We start from the raw sequence: 17925 nt of genomic DNA on the forward strand, positions 1-17925 counted from the left end.
AAAAGAACAAAATTGCTTCCTCAATAAAATACTAAACTACTCCCTTTGCTGTTACTTTTTATAGTTGCCAAATGCAGCAATATAAATGCAATTCTGCATGCCAGCAAGGAGTGTGTGGACATTTATATGCATAAATGTATACAAGCATATGTGTGCACCACATCCATATATATGCATATACACACAGCCATATAAATATATATGTACACACATATTTACAAACAAATGTTAAGTACCAAAGTTACAGCTTTTAGCTAGGAATTCTGAAGCTCATGAAAGAAATATAGGATTTCTTTTTCCAACCTTCTTCTTACCTCCTTGCACAAGCTTTGGCCACATAATCTGCTGTCAGTTTGTACTGCCAGAGCAGACCTATGTATTCCATCGCTGGCCACAGCTGAACCCGACTGCAGAGCTGGTTTAACAAGGCAGGGCTTAACTGGTTGGAGATGGTATCTTCTGTAAATCTTTCTTCTAAATGACTATATATAACTCCTTCTGCTCTCAGTTGTGAATGTAAAGCTTTCAGAAAAATCTTCAGTTGACCTGTTTGACAGTGTAAGAGGCACATAAATGCATGTACTGTATTTCTTGCCAGGGAACATTTCACATCCTTTCCATTTGTATATGAAAAGAATGGAAAGGGCAGAAACCCTCCAGTTAAGCTCTTCAAAAGCATTACCTACCAAGATTAACATCTTCTAAATGACTGGCTCTAATTATCAGGCCATCAGCTTGCAGCAACGCTTTCTTCATCTTCCATTCAGTGGCAGCAATTCTCAGACAGCACATTTTTTCCTGCCACCTACTTTCTCCAAGGGTCAATCGTAGCTCCAAGATGTTAAGTGGTTTGTTGAGAACTTTTAATTGAGAAAAACATTCCATGCCCAGTTTATCCTGGAAATATGAAAAGGACATTTGAATAAATAGCAATGTTTGAACAGCACTGACTGTGATTGCAGTCAGAAATGAGATTTCAAATTCACATGCACACGATGGAAGTAGAAGTATATTGTAAACCAACATTCAGCAACAACAAAAATAGTTCTTTTGTAGCCCTACTCAATATAACAGGAAGACAGAAATTATAATAGTTGGCCACAACTCCTCCTGTCAAGTTTTTTTTTCCTTCATGAAGACACTACATTCATAATGCAGACAAATACCTCAACACGGCAATTCACATAAACTAAGGGCAATAAATACACAAACTAATAAAAAATGCCAGAAGCTAGTATCACTTAAAAGAAGTTGGTATTTTACAACTTCCCAAAAGTCTCAGTAAGGAATGAATGTTCTCTGAAGTCCCACAAGGTACCTAAATGTATTTTTGAACCACTGAGTATCTTTGAGAGATAAGGCCATAAAACCCTAGGTCCCATTACTAATCACCAATATGAGCAACCTGTATGCCTACTTGTGCCCTTCTTTTAAAAAGGGACTTAGATTCCTTAGAAAGTTTTACTGGAAGCTTTTTACTGAATGACACAAATTGGTGAAATCACTTCAGAAAAAACCCAAAACCTGTCACTGTTATTAGTCCTTCTCTTGGAAAATCATAAAGCCACCCCATCCTATGCTGTGTCAAAGTACACAGTCTATTTTTTATAAATAAGCAAGTGGCATACTGCTACTCACAAGTCTCCAGAAAAGAAAAAGTAGTAAAATTTTTGTTTGTCCACCACTACATATTACATAACCATTACCTATGGTAAAATTAATAGTAGAAAAGCTATTTGGATAACTGATGTATTTCACAAAAAAAGATTTACATTAACATATGCTGAAATTGCTTTTTTAATCAAACAAGTTCAATAGGAATCTATTTTAGCTGGCCTTGAAAGCAAGTGCTACAAATCTTTATAATTATTTTAAAGCATATTTGGACTTCACTGGAAATACAAATTACCAATACCTTAAAAGGAAGAGGTCTTCCTAGAGACTTCTGTAATATCTTCATATTGGCAGAAATAGCAGCAGGATTGGCCAAGCAGCTCTGAATATGCTGTGAAACAGACTGAATTTCCTTGGAAACCCTTGAAAATGGGGAAGAAAAAAAGAAAGCCCACACAGTTAACTCACAATTTGAGAACAAAGGCAAAAGGACGTACAAAAAAAGGAAAGTCCCTTCTCTTAACCTTCCACTAAAGGGGCAATCTAACTCTGAAGTACAGAAAACACGTACAAATTCTCGAGCGCTTGGCCAATAAGCAGCCCAATGCTAACAAACATGAATTTTAAAAATGAAGAGCTATGTAACACATCGCATTTGCATCACTAACAGAACATAACTTGGACACTAGCAGCCAACAACACTAACTATGACACTAACAAAAAGGTAATTTAAACACCCATTTAGTAGAAACACAAATCAAAGTCACTCACTTGTGCTGGTCAGATCCGATAAGCATCTGCGGAATTCTGTCAATTAGATGTTTCATAACCCAGTGCCAGTGCAGTGACAGAAGTGACAACCCTGGTGAATCCACTGTCAGAGTGTCAGAGACTGCCCAGAACCGGTCACGCCACAGCAAGCTGTACAAAATCTAACAAGCCAAAAAGGTTACAGTTTTCCCACTGCTGTTACTGAAAACTTTGCACTTCAGGACAAAATGCAAAAACGTTGTCACTTCTGTTAACTTCAGAATCATGCAACGCTTCGTGCTTAGTGGCACACGACTAGCACTCAACTATGTGTTCTCTACAAATACCACAGGGCTCTGACGGCAGGTGGAAATATACAAGTCAAAACCAAGTAATCCCTGTGCCACATCTACAATGTCATTGTCAGATTCCAGCCAAATGATCTTCATGGTCTGAAAATGGAGAGGGAGAAGTGAATCGCCCCGTGTGATAGGTTCAAGTATCTTTATATCTGAGACGGATGTGGAGAGAAAGAGTCTCTTTTGGGGCACAATGGATATCAAGGTCCCAGGTGTGTACACTTGGGTAAGATAATTCCCCACCCTGAGTATCTACAAGCTGAAAACCTATATTCCACACAGAAGAAATGAGAAGACAGAAAACAAATACAGCCACTGAAACAAATATGATAATATGCCTGGCATCAGGCACACTTTGAATACCAACAGAAAGGCTGCAGTTTATTTCATGGTCTCCAAAACTGAAAAAAAGTGTTCTGCACACTGTCTACATCCACATAACTTCTATAAAATTACTCTGAAAAGTCTACTCACATCATGCATATCATCATCACTTAAGGCCACCTGAGTTGACTTCACCCAATGAAATGCAAAGGCATCCCAGAGTTCAAAGAAAGCAGCAAGGTTGGCCACAATCGCATGAGGAAGACAGTTGTAACTTGCTGGGTCTGAGGTTTGGGGAAAAAGGAAAGAAAGGGAGAGACTGAATATTCCAGCCACATAACATAACACAGAATGGTCCATTTCTGATCACTAGATTGTCTCTGTGCTTGGAGGAAAAAAACACCTCAAAAATATCTAAGAAATCAAAGTAACAAAAAGTGTTCCTCTATTTGAACAATTCTCTATTACCTCTGTGCATTTCGTATTAAGAAACAAAACCCAGAATGAAGGAAACATTGATCAATTACTTCCACGCAACATACTAACTTGATCATTAAATTCCCCTCCTTGGTTTTAGGTGTAAGCATCTTAATTACACAAAACAACAGAAATAGGATTAGAATAAAGGTACAAATGAAGAACTTGGCTACTCTTAGGAGCTAAAGACAAAATGCAATACCAGTTTCTCTCCACCTTTTTCCTAAAGTTTAGACAATTATGGGAGAAAGCATATGCACTCACTGTCTAGTAGAAACTGGACGTAAATGCTGTAATGTAAGGTATATCTAATTTAAGAATTACATGTTACATATCATATTAGTACTTACTTGACTGCTTTGCATCCACACAATCTTCCTTTATACATTCAGGACACATCATGTTTGAAGTACGTATTTCATAACAGCATAAGTTAACATTATTTCAAACTGACCACAGAACTGAAAGTAACAGTGAAAATCAACCCACCTTTGCGGAAATCTAGAGACATTCTTAAGACACTATTTCTTGGCTTCTTGCTGGTAATCAAATTCTTCTCAGTGTAGCTTCTTTTTTCTCGGTCAAGAAACAATACTGCCCTGGATAAAAAATACATTTGTTAGAAATTCAGTACCATTTTAAAGCCTCTGTCTTATTAGAATGGTGAACTACATGTGTGACATTTGATACTTCACTGTGCTACGAAACAAGAATCAAGTGTGGCAGAAATTAATGGCTTGAGTATGGTTTCTGCAGAAGCAAGCCTCAGAAGAAATAGATTCATGAGTTCAGCAGCCACCAGGAAGGTGGTACAGTATGCAAACAGCTGCTTCCTTACACTGTAAATGCAAAATCTTTGTATTTTTGGATCTTACTAGGACAAGCAGCCCAAATCCAAAAGCAAGGCAACTATTTAAGCTTTATGTCAGAAATTTCACACTGCTGCTTCAGTCTCTTAATCCTACAGTTCTGGTTTGTCCTTGAAGTACTCCAGCCAGTCTGGAATGTTGGGAGCTCTGCTCCCTAGAAGTGATTTGTTTTAGTCTGCATCTACAGAAAACAGCAGTAAAGAATTGAAATATCTGCACAACACCTCTGCCTAGTATTTTTTTTAGTATTTTAGACCACAACTATCAAAACTTGAAAACATACTTGGCAGATACCACAAGTGTTACCACAAGTGTTTATACAACACTAATTACAGTCACAGGGCAATCCTCAGAAACTTTTTTTGTAACCCACCGATTGGCTACCGACTTCAAAAGGATTAGAAGTTGATCTGTGTGTTCCATTTCTGTATCAAAGTTCATCGAATTTCTGATGATATCCAAAAACTGCATATTCCATCTTGGGTCCAGAGGCATTACATGTTCATCTGGGAGGGCAGAGAAGACAAGACAGGAGAGCAGTGGAAACATTATTCAGTGAAAAACTTTCCTTGATGCCCCTGTCTATGCAAGAACCAGAAAGAAGGAAACTTAAGAGGCAGGCAGAGTCTTAAGCTCCCTCACTCCACATATCCAAACAGAAAAGCATTAAGTTGACCACAGGTTCTGTAAAACAGAGCTGCAAAAGTAAATCAATCAGAAGCCAGAGTACCCGAAAAGAGACTCTGGAAACTCAAGTCCGACCAACTCCCTTTTCCTTCACAGGCCACATAAAGATAACTAGGACTGGACTAGGGTCCAGTGTCACTGTGGCTTTCATGCCCGTAGCAACCTTGGAAAGGAAACCACACGCGTAAGCTCCCTGTAAAACACCAAGGAAAAATTACAGGCCTCAACATAGGTTTCAGATAGGCCAATACAATAAATGCTGCGAAAAACCAGGATGCCTACACTATCCATTCAGGAAAGCAGTAGATACATGCATCACTCTTAAAAACACAGCTTAACTCTGAGCTGTAGGAATACACCTGGATCACAGGTACACAGTCATAGCACTCACACCTAATTTGCATAGGATGAATGCATTTAATTGCCATATTTGCAGTTCTGGACACGAAGAATGGCTTTGATATTTCTTCTGCAACAAAAGCAACATACAGTTAGAATTTAGCCTTTGTTTTGGTACACACTGTCAATTAGTTCTGCTAGCTCAAAACAGGACACACACATTTCCTAAGAAGCACTGCAGTGCATTCAGAAAACAAATAAATGGAGCACCAATGTCTTACATAATTTTTTTTTCAGATGTACCTGTCATAGTTGGCTGTAGCAACTTGATCATGTTACTAACTCCAGAGGAGAGGGGACTGGCATAGAAACTACCAAGGGCCACAGCACCTGCTTCCAGCTGAATCTTCACTGCATCTGTAGGTGAAGGAGAGAGAACATGGGTGCAAAAGACAGAGTATTTAGTCAAATAAATAAAAACTTCAACTGAGCCAGCACAAGCAGGCTGCATCTCATCTGCACATGCACTCTGGACATGCTGTTTGCTCTTCTTTTGTATTAGCACCAAGTGGTCTTAAAAGCAATCAGAACACCTTAGCCAAAGAAATCAATCCAGTAAAGAGTTCTAGTTAAACCAGTGATCATGTATGCTATTAAAAATACAGTTTGTGAACATCAGGGAGTTTATACCTTCAAATCTGCCTCTCAGTACACTTGTTGGATTTTCTTTTTTAATTGAGGCAAAAAAATAAAGGAAAAAGTCACATAAGAGCATATCTGTCATTAAAGTAACTTTCTAGATATTTTCTAGTTTATAGACACACCAGCCTGGAAGGACAAGAAGATCAATATAAAGACAATATAAAATATATACTGATAAAGATCAATATAAAGACTATCAATATAGTCTTGACATTTCATACCACACAAGGAAGCTAAGTGTGTAAACTGCCTGGACTAATGTCTCCACAAGTTTAATGTGATCAATTTAATTAAGCAATGAATAGCTCATCCCAGCTGCCATCCTGAATGTTGTGGCAGCACAGCTTCAGGAGCTCTCAGTTCTGCAGATTCCTGGCTTTCTAACCATTTGTATTTTAACATCAAATAAACAGAAGGATTTTTACTGCTTTTACTATCACTATTAAAAGAAAAATAGTAAAAAGAAAGGCATATTGCTTAGATAAACCAAGAAGCATCAAAAAAATCCTAATTCAGAAGCAGTACAAGTTACATGCAAGCTTGAATAATAAAAGGCAACTTTTAGCTCAAAGTTTCCTGCTATTCCTAATATGCATATTCTGTTTCTGTCTCACCCTGGAGCCTCAATGCTCTTGGATTTAGTGTAGATAGTTGAGAACTTCCATATCAGATCAATGGTCTGCATGTTTTCACAGGAGACTTACTATTTGTGAAAATACTATAAATCAGCCTTTAGGAAAAAAGAGAAAGCTAAATAATTACATACCAAGCACCTGCGGCAGATTTTTGGCTACGGAGTTAAGCCATTTAACTCTCAATGTCCAGTCTTGGTTAGTTGCTTTTTCTATGAACAATTTCACTGAAGCCTGGAGAACTTCCATTTTATCCACCCAGTTTGCATCTATCTCAACAGCACTGAATTTGAGACTCTCAGGATTAGTAGACTGCATAACTTCTCTAAGATCTTGCAGAGTCAGTGCTAGTGTCCTGAAACACAAAGAAGTGAAGTCAGCAATCAAAGTGCTCGAAAGAATATATTTTGCAAGTCAAGTTATTTAGCATGCAAACATCTTCAGGCAAGAAGGTAGCAATGCAATAATCTTTTTTCTTTAGTTAGCTTTAAAATCAGTTTCCAGCTTCAAATAGGTTGAGGGTGTCTACTGTTAAGAACTCACTATTGCCAAAAATTGTGTGCAGTGCCAGAAGTGAATATGCACAGCATTTCATGGAGAAATTACAATTGATTTGTGCACTAGAACGCTATGTGAAACTAAGTCAAAAAACAAAGAAAGAAAAGAAGTATCACTTGTTGAAAAAAAAACAAAACAAAAACCACAAGCACAACACTACAACAGCAAAAAAAACCACAAAAACAAACCCAGCACATTGCCGAAATTTTACGATTTCAGCAATGCGCCCTCGTGGCCAAGGCCAATGGCATCCTGGGCTGTGTTAGAAGGGGTGTAGCTAGTAGGTCAAGAGAGGTTCTCCTGCCCCTCTACTCTGCCCTGGTGAGGCCACATCTGGAATACTGTGTCCAGTTCTGGGCCCCTCAGCTCAAGAACAACAGGGAACTGCTTGAGAGAGTCCAGCGCAGAGCCACAGAGATGATGAAGGGAGTGGAACATCTCCCTTATGAGGAAAGGCTGAAGGAGCTGGGTCTCTTTAGCTTGGAGAAGAGGAGGCTGAGAGGTGACCTCATAAATGTTTATAAATATGTCAAGGGGGAGTGTCAGGAGCATGGAGCCAGGCTCTTCTCAGTGATGTCCAATCACAGGACAAGGGGCAATGGGTACAAGCTGGAACAGAGGAGGTTCCACAAAAACATTGGAAAAAAACTTTTTCCCTGTGAGGGTGACAGAGCACTGGCACAGGCTGCCCAGGGAGGTTGTGGAGTCTCCTTCTCTGGAGACATTCAAAACCCGACTGGATGCCTTCCTGTGTGACCTACTGTAGGTGATCCTGCTCTGGCAGGGGGGCTGGACTAGACAATTTTCTGATGTCCCTTCCAACCCCTAACAGTCTGTGATTCTGTGATAAACTTTACAGCTTATTCTCTCACTGGAAGCAAACCGCAGTACTTGTCCACAATAGGTCAACCAAGCAAAGCAGGCACGCAGGAAGATTTTGCACCAGTGTTATGAAAATAACAGCTATACTGCACAAGAAATCACTAAAAGACTTCTTCCATGGCCCTTGCACATGGGACTTCTTTCAGGCAGCTCTGTCTGAAGGAGTAAATTTGTTTTCTTCACATGAAACTACTGGACCTAAAATAACTGGTGAGTAATTGTTTACATAGGAGCAGGAAATACAGAGGATCATTAGTATATTTAAAAAAATACTCTTTATAGCTCAGAAGGAAACTGAAGGAAGAGATTTTTGGGGATCGTTTACCTTGTAAACCCAGCATTTGCATCCACATTTTCTGCTAAAGACCTACTCCTAACTCAACTGAAAATGAGTCAAATGTACTTATTGATGACTGAATGGAGTCAAGTATTTCGGACTGAAGAATAAAACAGTAAATAATTAAACTTGTATTTGTAGTGGTTGCATGGAAAGGCAACAGAAGCCTTGAGTTAGAGTGTGACGACCACAGTCTCTACCCACACAATTTGCTCACAACAAAGCTTTGAGGAGTGTGGAGAAGCACACACGAACTCCGAGATGGTGGAAAATGGAATTCGCTTTATTGCAGGCAGACACACATATTTATACTTCTTAGCAAGAAGCACTATTTATGGATTACAAACAAGAGACCAGACTATGCAGCCAGGGTTGTTATTAGCTCGTGTACTCCTCCAATCACACTCTTATCACACAGGAAGAACAGACTTTCCCAGGTCTACTTTGATCATACTCTCCCATTCACTCCCAGGCACATCTTGTGTACAAGAAGCCTCTTATCTGTTCATTCTCACGGACAAACTCCCAACATGAGCGATATTCAGCTGGTCAGGGTCTCTTTTCATAATTAGCAAGCAAGAGTTAGGTACTTGTTTAGAAAAGAGCTCAAGGATGAAAGTCTTAATTCTACAACGCAGTGCTGCCAGCACAGCTAACTGTAAAGTGTATCCACAGAGGAGAAAAATGACTTGCCACCTGTAGTTAACATACATCTTTTCTGATTTATTGGACAGAGTTTCTTGCCTACCTGCAGCTTTTCAGGTTTAGTCTATTCAGACAATACGTTAGGACCTGTGCATCACTCTGTACTGTCGATAGAAGTGAGTCTTCAGCTGCAAACAGACCTGTAGGCAGGGAGTCTGGCCACAATCCCATTGCTAGCAAGGATTCCCCCCAGGTTTCATGGGAAGCCAGGGATGAAACATGCTTCATAATCAGTTCTAACACAAGCTACAACAAACAAGCAAATAGCAGTTTAGAATCATATTCAAACACATATAAAAGTACAGGACATTCTTTAGCTACATATACTTATTACAAAAACATTATAAGCCAAATGTTCTACAAACACTCTATAACCTACACAATAAAAGCACTGTAACTGGAAAAACATACTATATAGTTCAAAATACGAAGTAAATACTGCTATCTCCAGGTGACAGCATGCGCAGTATTTCAGGCTACAGATTCATCTGTAATTAATTATCTCAAAGTCTTAGCTGAAGCTGTTAATCAACTAAGCCCCAGAGTCTGACTGGGATATGCTCTGGCTCCCTTATGCTGCAAAAGCGTGAGATACTATTTACAAAATGTCTCACAATCCCCATTTGTCCCCCGGGGAATATCTTGATACGCATCTCAGACTGATAGCCTTTATGCAACTCTCGCTCATCTGACCTCTGTCTCCAATAGCATGCCATCAGGCTGAGAACGTGTGTCATGAAAGGACAGGTGACAGCTGCAATTCATTATACTTCACCGCTGAGTTCCAAAAACAATCAACTTATGGAACTTCAACTGATCTGTTAGAGTAAGCTACATGGAGAACTGTACCACTTACACTGCAGCCAAAAAAAGCTCAGAACTTACAAGACACAGAAAGTGTCTCAATGCCACTTAATCACTCCTCTTCATCACCTGCCAGTTGCCTGAGAGAACATTTAAAATTTAGTTCATCTCTGCAAAATTGTCATCTTCGTCAACCCCTTGCTCAGGCACATAAGAAACAGAGGATCTAAAACACTAGCCTCATGAAATGCTATTTTTCATGTATCTAGATGATGTAAGAAAAGCTTTCAAATTTAGGATTTTACCTTTTGGTTAATCTGCAGCTGTTGTGAGCGGCCATAAACTTCCCAACAGGCTCTGTGAAAAGACTTTGCTAATCCAAGGCCTCTTTGTATCTGCTGCACAATTAACACGGCAGCCTGAAGCAAAGTTGACAAAGTTGACACAGAACCTGAAAGATACACAGCGTTTAGGGTGATATGAATGTTTAGTGACTGCCAGCCCTTTAATTCTATGAGGACAAACATCACTTTAGATCCTGAGAAAAATCCAAAACAAATTTCTCTTACTGAATCCTGAAAATTGAACGGGTTCTTCCCAAGATTAATAACAAACATTGTGCCCAATAACGGGTGATCAACTGAAAATAAGACATCAAGCATCTGAGATGAACGAAACTCAGTGTCATCTTGCTTCAAGGAATGAATTGAACAGGCCTTGTACAAACCCTCTGTTTTGCCAATTTTCTTCACTATACCAGTAAGACAACTGACACTTGCCACTGTCTGCTGTCTCATTACAAAGCACTCCAATTACCATCTTATTATGATTTGGGCCTACTTCCTGAGAATGCAAGAATACCCCAAAACAACCTGACTATACTTTAATGACTTGCCTACATCAGGACATAACACAGTAAAATAACCAAGCTTTAATACTGAAGAGATAATCCAAATATATGTAATGAGCCTAGGTTATTAACAATACCAAATAGAGTTTGTTGGGTTTTTTTACCTGCTATTGCTGCCTTGGTTTCTGAATGCACAGCCAAAAGCGCATCACAGATGCTATCTCCCACTAAACCCAAACCATGCAGGAGCATCTTCAAATCCAGATTGTCCAACACATCTCCATCATTCTCCCCAGGGATATAAATTTCAATCCCTCGATTTCGCATGGCTCTGGATATCTCTCCATGAACTGGATCCATGGAAAGGAAAAGCCTGTTGGATATTAGAATAGTTCGTTTAGAAGGGATCTACAATGATGACCTAGTCCAAGTGCCTTACATTAGTAAAAAATAACTCAGGGCTTTAAGCTATCACTCTGCAATCGCTAAAATTTGCTCTTCCATAAACTAAATTCATCTTCATAGAAATGGGGACACCGATATATAGAAAGTCAGAAACATCTACTGAATATAAATGAGAAATCTGTATGAATAATTATACTGTGAAATGAGCCACAAACACATTGCATGATTTTTAACTCGGTTATATCTGAGCTATTTTATCATTTGCCTAATTACAAAAAAAATGTTAAACTATGCCTCTGAGCTATAACGAAGACTTTTTGAAAAGTCTTAGCAACAGCTTCAGATATATCTGTACTATTTAAAAAGCAAAGTATCCAAGTAGTTAATCCTATATCAGTAGACATCTCTTAAAAGCTAGGAGGAAAAGAAGACTTCTGAGATACAATGCAGCTAAATCAGGTTTCGGAAAAGTCACAGATTCTGTTTCTACTTCAGAGGAAGCAGAGCATATCACTCCCAATGTTCTTTTCAATGAATTTATAAAAGGTAGGAATTATACAGAATACTCTGCATGTTCTCCTCCCAGGTGTCCCAGAGATTGCTTCAGGTCTGAGAGAATACAGACTGTTTGGTTTTGGTGGTGTTTCATTTTTTCTGGCTTGGTTTTGGTTTTAAGTTTGGGCCTTTTTGTTTTGTTTTGTTTTTTTAAAAAAGTTCTGTCACTGCAGGAAACTAAAATTTATGGACAGGATGGAAAAGCTGAGAAGAAAATTGCTGTGTCCATATACCAGCTTTCATTACCAACATATCTGAATACTTCAACGCATATATCCTCAACAGTGAGACAGGGAAGTACCAAAATCTTAAATCAGAATTGAAGAATCAAGGCAGAGGTACGCTGCTATGAATTTTCCAGTGTAATACTCTGTGCTGCAACAGGGATATAAAGCCAAGCTTCTTAACCTTCTTAACAGACAGACAGTGTCAATACAGTACATGGCAAACTGAAGAGCATTCAAAATACCAAAAGACTGGCTCACTGCTGACACTTTTTGGTATGCTATTGTTTAGTATGAAAAAAAAAAAAGGGGCAGAAAAACAAAGCACCTGAAGTTTGGATGAGGAGCTATTGTAGGAATTGTGCCATCTATCACACCTCTCTCACTCATGGTAAGAACACCTCCCGGTTCAAGTAAAGCATTCAAGCGGTCCAGCACGGAGGGGCTATATTCAAAAGAAATTTCTATGGTTATAAAAAGGCAACAATCCGATCGCTTTCTGATCTGAAATCAAAATGGTACCAGTCTTAAGCAAACAGCTAACAGCTAACTACATTATAAGGTAATAGGAAAATTATCAACTGCTAAATGTCTAAGGAAGACACCCTTCCAGATAAATGTAAGTTACTGCCCCCGTGTACTGTTACCAAATGCAGAATGTTTAATTGTGAACCATACAGTAAGAGACAAAGCCAATTAGGGAGGTCAAGGGATGTACTCAGTGAAATAAGGCCACTAAAATCTCTTACTTGCAGAAGTTAACATTGTCCATCAACAGCCAGTCTCCAGACTGCAGGGCCTGAACCAATATCCCATCCACCCACTCAAAAGTGCCGTGGCTGTTACGTTCAGCAGCCTGAGCCTGCTGCACCTTGAAACGCCGGAATTCTTCTACCAGGTGACCAAATTCTGAAAGGAGTATAACTTGCATCAAGACACACATTACTGAGGTAGCTTCCTATGCTGCTCAAGAAACTCTCTCAAGAGACTCTTCTCCCCATCCCTTCTGCTCTATCAGATGAAGTTTGATGGATATTAATGCCATTATTTTAACCAATAATTTTAAAAGAAAAAAGAAAAAAAACTAACCCTTTTATTATTCTGCTGATATTTCTAAAGCTCACCTGATAATTGCTTCAGGGGACAAATGCAAGAACTGAATATCCAAATTCCCTTTCTTAGGAATACCAGATAAGAGCTGTATTGCATCACATGTTAAATAATTCAGTACAGGAGAATTTCAGTGCAGACTACAGATTGCTACCAGATGTAACTACACAAAAAAAAAAGAGCTATCACCAATGTAATTTTTTTAGAAGTTAGGCTGTCATATAAAGTAGTATGAAGCAACATATGAAAACCTACAAATAAACCTTTTTTCAAGCTTTCACTGCAGATTTATATATTCTCTTATTTTCTGCAGAGGAACATACAGTCTAACTTCAAATCATGGACCATACATACCTGACTTCGAGTAAGAGTTTATTTTGTTGTTTAGTCGCTGGATAAGTACAAGTATTCCCTCCAGCTTGATCACTAATTCAGCTGTAACACTTCGACCTCCTTCACCCAGAGACTTGGGTTTGTAATTCAGGATGAAATTGCTCCAAGCGCGCAGCACAAGTTCAGCATCATCTGCACAAAGTTCTGCCAGGAGAAGACTGTCCCTTACTAGTGTGCTCACAGCATTCTCCACTTTTTCCAACAGGCACTGCCACGGCCTATTGATATCAACCTGCAGACAGACCATTATGGAGTTAGTTCATCCAGAAGACTGTGGTACCCAAGGCTCTGTTCGGTGCTCAGACACCAAGGTCACAGTGGACTGGCCACCATCAGGTAGACAGGAGAAATACTGCCAGCTTACCAAAACAGTACTTACCTGTTCAAATCCCCCCAGGAGTTCAGTTGTATCCATCGCACTGTTCATTGCCATGATTTTCAGTCGATGGCCAGTCAGATGGGCCAGCAGCTCAACAAGACTGCTTTTGCCGGCAGCTGCCGGGCCCACCAGGATTACCAGCCAGCTCATGTGCACGCATTTCATTATGGGCTCGAGGGATTGCAGCGAGTGATGCAGAAGCGAGAGGTTTCTGCCAGGACGAGGAATATAGTTGCCACGAGAAAGAACTGAATAACCGATCTGGAAGGGATGAGAGACATGTGGGTGAGAACTCAGAGGAAAACGGGAGCTCAGCTGCATAAGTTGATTCTTTCTCCACTCACAAAACCTCTTGTCAACAGCTCACCTGAACATTATATGGAGTGATGTGAAACTCTCTGGTTCCTGTATACACATCAGCCTCCTGGCCAAAAATGTCTCTAAATACAGATATGACCTGAAACAGTTGAAAAAGCAAAGAAGAGACTTATCTGCTGTTCTAGAGATGTACTTCTAAAGTAGCATTCCCTCTCAGCTCCACAGCCACGTGACAGTAGCTAACGCAGTTTAATCACAAGTGTCATTCCATTCTAAGTGCAGCACGCAATTACAACGAGCAGGAGCTGCCCAGAGCAGCACCTTCATTACTGACACTTTCTTGTGACCTGAAATACTTTAAGTAATGTTTCTCCGACAAAATACCAGGAAAGAAATTACTCCATAAATAAGCTCTTTGATAACACATAAAAATACTATACTGTTACAGGAAGGGGAAAGTAAACCCATGAGAAAAATATTCAGCCACATAGTAAGTTCAGTCTCAAAATGTTTGACTTTTTTAGTTTAATACGATTTAAATGTTCTAAAATTAAACAGAAAAAAAAGATTTCTAGGCAAGAGAGGGATAAATAGGTAGGCAAAGGTGACATAACAACTGCAGTGAATGAGTCTTGTTAGAGGAACCTTTATCAGTGAGTTTAATAGAATAGGAGAATTTGACAGTCAGATGAAAGAAGTGACAGATATATGAAAGTCAATAAAAGAAATTCAAGCTAGAACAGTTTAAAAATGGTGGCAGGGAAGGGCAGAACTTCAGGATATGATTTTTAGCTACTGTACTGATAAAAATGCTTTTTAATTATAATTTCAAGAATCTCTCCATCTTACACTGCTATTTCTCTTCTCTGCTCCCTGTGTTCTCTTTCCTCACAGATATGCATACAAACCACACCACTTCTATGAGAATGTTATTACTTAATGTAGAATCACACAAGAATATGTCATGTTTTGCTCTCTTCAAGTCCTCTGTTATTCTACTTGCCTTCATTTACACCAGCTTTCTGCTTTTACAGTAGTAGGTAATTAACCTGATATTTTAAGTGACAAGGGAGTTAGGTACAGTGCTGAACCTCAAAAACTCAAACAAATTTACATTTATTTTGTAAGAGGTTATGTCTATGAACGAACTGCAAGGCATCTTCAAATTTATACTTGGATTTCTAGAAATACTTCCCGACAATCTGAAGAAAGGATGAAGAACACATGACTCACCTTTTCTTTGTCTTCCCTGGTTCTCATTCTTTCTCCATACACCAAAAATACGTGCTGGCCTGGATCATAACATCCTGGTGACTGGTCAACAAGCATAAGCTGGCACCAGCGGAAAAGATCACGTAGGTTGAACTCCCAGGGTCCTCCTTTCTGTCCCCACTTTTTTTCAGCCATTACTTCTCTGTCAATCTGGAAAAAGTAGCAAATTTAAAAGAATATTTTTTTTGACCCATGTGCTGGTCTTTATTAGTTTTTTTTAAAAAAAATTCAACTGAACTTCTGCCTTTGGCACTGCTCACAAGACAGAGGACAACAGAAAGAGCAAGCTGCGTTCACTTCTCTGAAAATATTAGGAATGCAAGTTTGATTTAGTTTGTCTCTCCTCTGCTAATTCTTTAGCAGTCAGCTCAATTTTCCTTTTTACTCTTGCACTCTATAAATGAGCATTCATTGAGATGCTGCCACAAAAGTTTTTACATAAGGCCACAGCATAGGACTCTCTCTTAATATTTCTACACTTTTTTCCTCATGACACATTAAATGCCGTTTCAGAAGCTTGACCATAAATAAAATTCTTACTGTGAATTTTATATCCTGCGCTTCATGCAAAATTCAGTTATCAACCAAGTATACGATTGTAGTAGTACAAGAATTCAGGTGGGTTTAAATGGTATTCTTTACTTTCTCTGGAGTCCTCAACACAAGAAGGACATGGAGCTGTTGGAGAGGGTCCAGAGGAGGGCAGCAAAGATGATCAAAGGGCTGGAGCACATCTCCTATGAGGATGGGCTGAGGGAGTTGGGGCTGTTCAGCCTGGAGAAGAGAAGGCTCTGGGGAGATCTTAGAGTGCCTTCCAGTACCTGAAGGGGGGCCTGCAGGAAAGCTGGGGAGGGACTGCTTAGAAGGGTGTGTAGTAACAGGACAAGGGGCAATGGTTTTATACTAGAGCAGGGTAGATTTAGATCAGACGTTAGAAGGAAGTTCTTTACTCTGACGGTGGTGAGACACTGGAATGTGCTTCCCAGAGAGGTCATGGAGGCCTCATCCCTAGAGCTGTTTATGGTGATGCTGGATGGGGCTTTGAGCAACCTGGCCTAGTGGGAGGTGTCCCTGCCCATGGCAGGGGGGGTTGGAACTGATCTTTAAGGTCCCTTACTTCCAACTCAAGCCATTCTAACATTCAATGATTTATATGATTCTTCTGCATATAATTCCATTCCTCTTTTTTCACCCAGGCACTTCACTACATAAACGCTTGGGAATACAATACTAATTTTTCTTAATGTTACTGCATTCTGCCTACATAAGAGAAACTAAAGTATGTATTTACCTTGTTATTGAAAGCAACCATTTTAGCAACAATATTTTTATCGATAGCAGGAAACAGCGTATTCCCAATAAACTCCATATCTTCTGCTGACAGTGGATCAACATATACCTGTAGAATCAAGAGCATGCTGAGTGTTGATATGGTCAGAAAAACTACAAGACAAGATCATGACATGGTTTAAACTAAACAAATAGGCTTGCCTGTGTAAATCTATTAAGAAAGGACTTGGGAAGACCCTTTCTTCCACCTCCTTGTCTGTATGGATTTTGGCATCCAAAAATCTTAGTCGTCTCGTGCTGCACATGAAAATTCATTCCCAATTCTGGAACATAAATCTCTGCTCTGTGGTCAAAGCAGGCATTTAGGCCCTCTAGTACAGACTGAGAAGCCAGATTCAGCTGAGAAAAAAAAAAAAGTATTAATGCTTCACAAACCACTTTTGCTTAATCTTCAGTTTAACAGTCTGGGATACACAGAAGATAATTCAATTCAGTTTCTTTGCTGTTCTACTCTCCAGCACTGTCATACGATATCACATCCAGCTAGACTTCTATTACACTGGAGCAACTAACACGCACTTTTCCTTAAGTGCATTTGTTATTAGTACTGTGTTTTCACCATGATAACAGAACACTTCTCTACGGTAAAATCTGCATGTTTGATATGTTTTTTCCTGAACTTATCTACATATATTTGTCACATTCAGAGTGTTTTGTTTGCTTGTTTTTCAAATGAAGGCAGTCTGGGTTATTTAAATATAACAGTTGTTTAAAGTGGTACTCTTCACAATAGGAAAAAAAAAAAGGTATACAAATAGCTAAAGAATTTAAGATTTTGCACTCTGCAATAATTAGAATGTACAGTGCCGAGAAGTAAGCTCTATCAATGTGTATGCTTAAAAGCATTTGCTAAGTGGTACATGAACAAACCTGATGTGGCAGGGAAGCTTATGCTGGCAACCTGGAACTCTTCTTCATGTCAATTAAAACAGTATCCAACACAGTATACTAGTCCCAGCAAAATGCTTTCTATTTCCGTCAAAATATATCCATATAAGAGCATATGTACCAAAACGCCTGTTGACACTCT

The 17925-nt window shown here is 39.3% G+C and overlaps 1 protein-coding gene across 1 annotated transcript in view; it reads right to left on the reverse strand.

The window, feature by feature from the left end:
• The window catches only part of MDN1 (MDN1, midasin homolog (yeast)), a gene marked incomplete at both ends in the record, with an annotated part of 71693 nt that overhangs the window by 28609 nt on the left and 25159 nt on the right, over positions 1-17925 (reverse strand). Inside the window, 20 exons of the mRNA XM_009865946.1 lie at positions 315-546; positions 687-897; positions 1916-2036; positions 2386-2546; positions 3198-3331; positions 4014-4123; positions 4767-4899; positions 5723-5836; positions 6888-7108; positions 9279-9481; positions 10345-10490; positions 11054-11262; positions 12402-12518; positions 12823-12982; positions 13538-13808; positions 13956-14216; positions 14323-14412; positions 15507-15695; positions 16837-16944; positions 17037-17234. Of these exons, the coding sequence (XP_009864248.1) occupies positions 315-546; positions 687-897; positions 1916-2036; positions 2386-2546; positions 3198-3331; positions 4014-4123; positions 4767-4899; positions 5723-5836; positions 6888-7108; positions 9279-9481; positions 10345-10490; positions 11054-11262; positions 12402-12518; positions 12823-12982; positions 13538-13808; positions 13956-14216; positions 14323-14412; positions 15507-15695; positions 16837-16944; positions 17037-17234 (3389 nt within the window). The remainder of the gene's footprint in view (positions 1-314; positions 547-686; positions 898-1915; positions 2037-2385; positions 2547-3197; positions 3332-4013; positions 4124-4766; positions 4900-5722; positions 5837-6887; positions 7109-9278; positions 9482-10344; positions 10491-11053; positions 11263-12401; positions 12519-12822; positions 12983-13537; positions 13809-13955; positions 14217-14322; positions 14413-15506; positions 15696-16836; positions 16945-17036; positions 17235-17925) is intronic.

The sequence above is a fragment of the Apaloderma vittatum genome, unplaced genomic scaffold (genome assembly GCF_000703405.1).
Source record: "Apaloderma vittatum isolate BGI_N311 unplaced genomic scaffold, ASM70340v1 scaffold24093, whole genome shotgun sequence".
NCBI lineage: Eukaryota > Metazoa > Chordata > Aves > Trogoniformes > Trogonidae > Apaloderma > Apaloderma vittatum.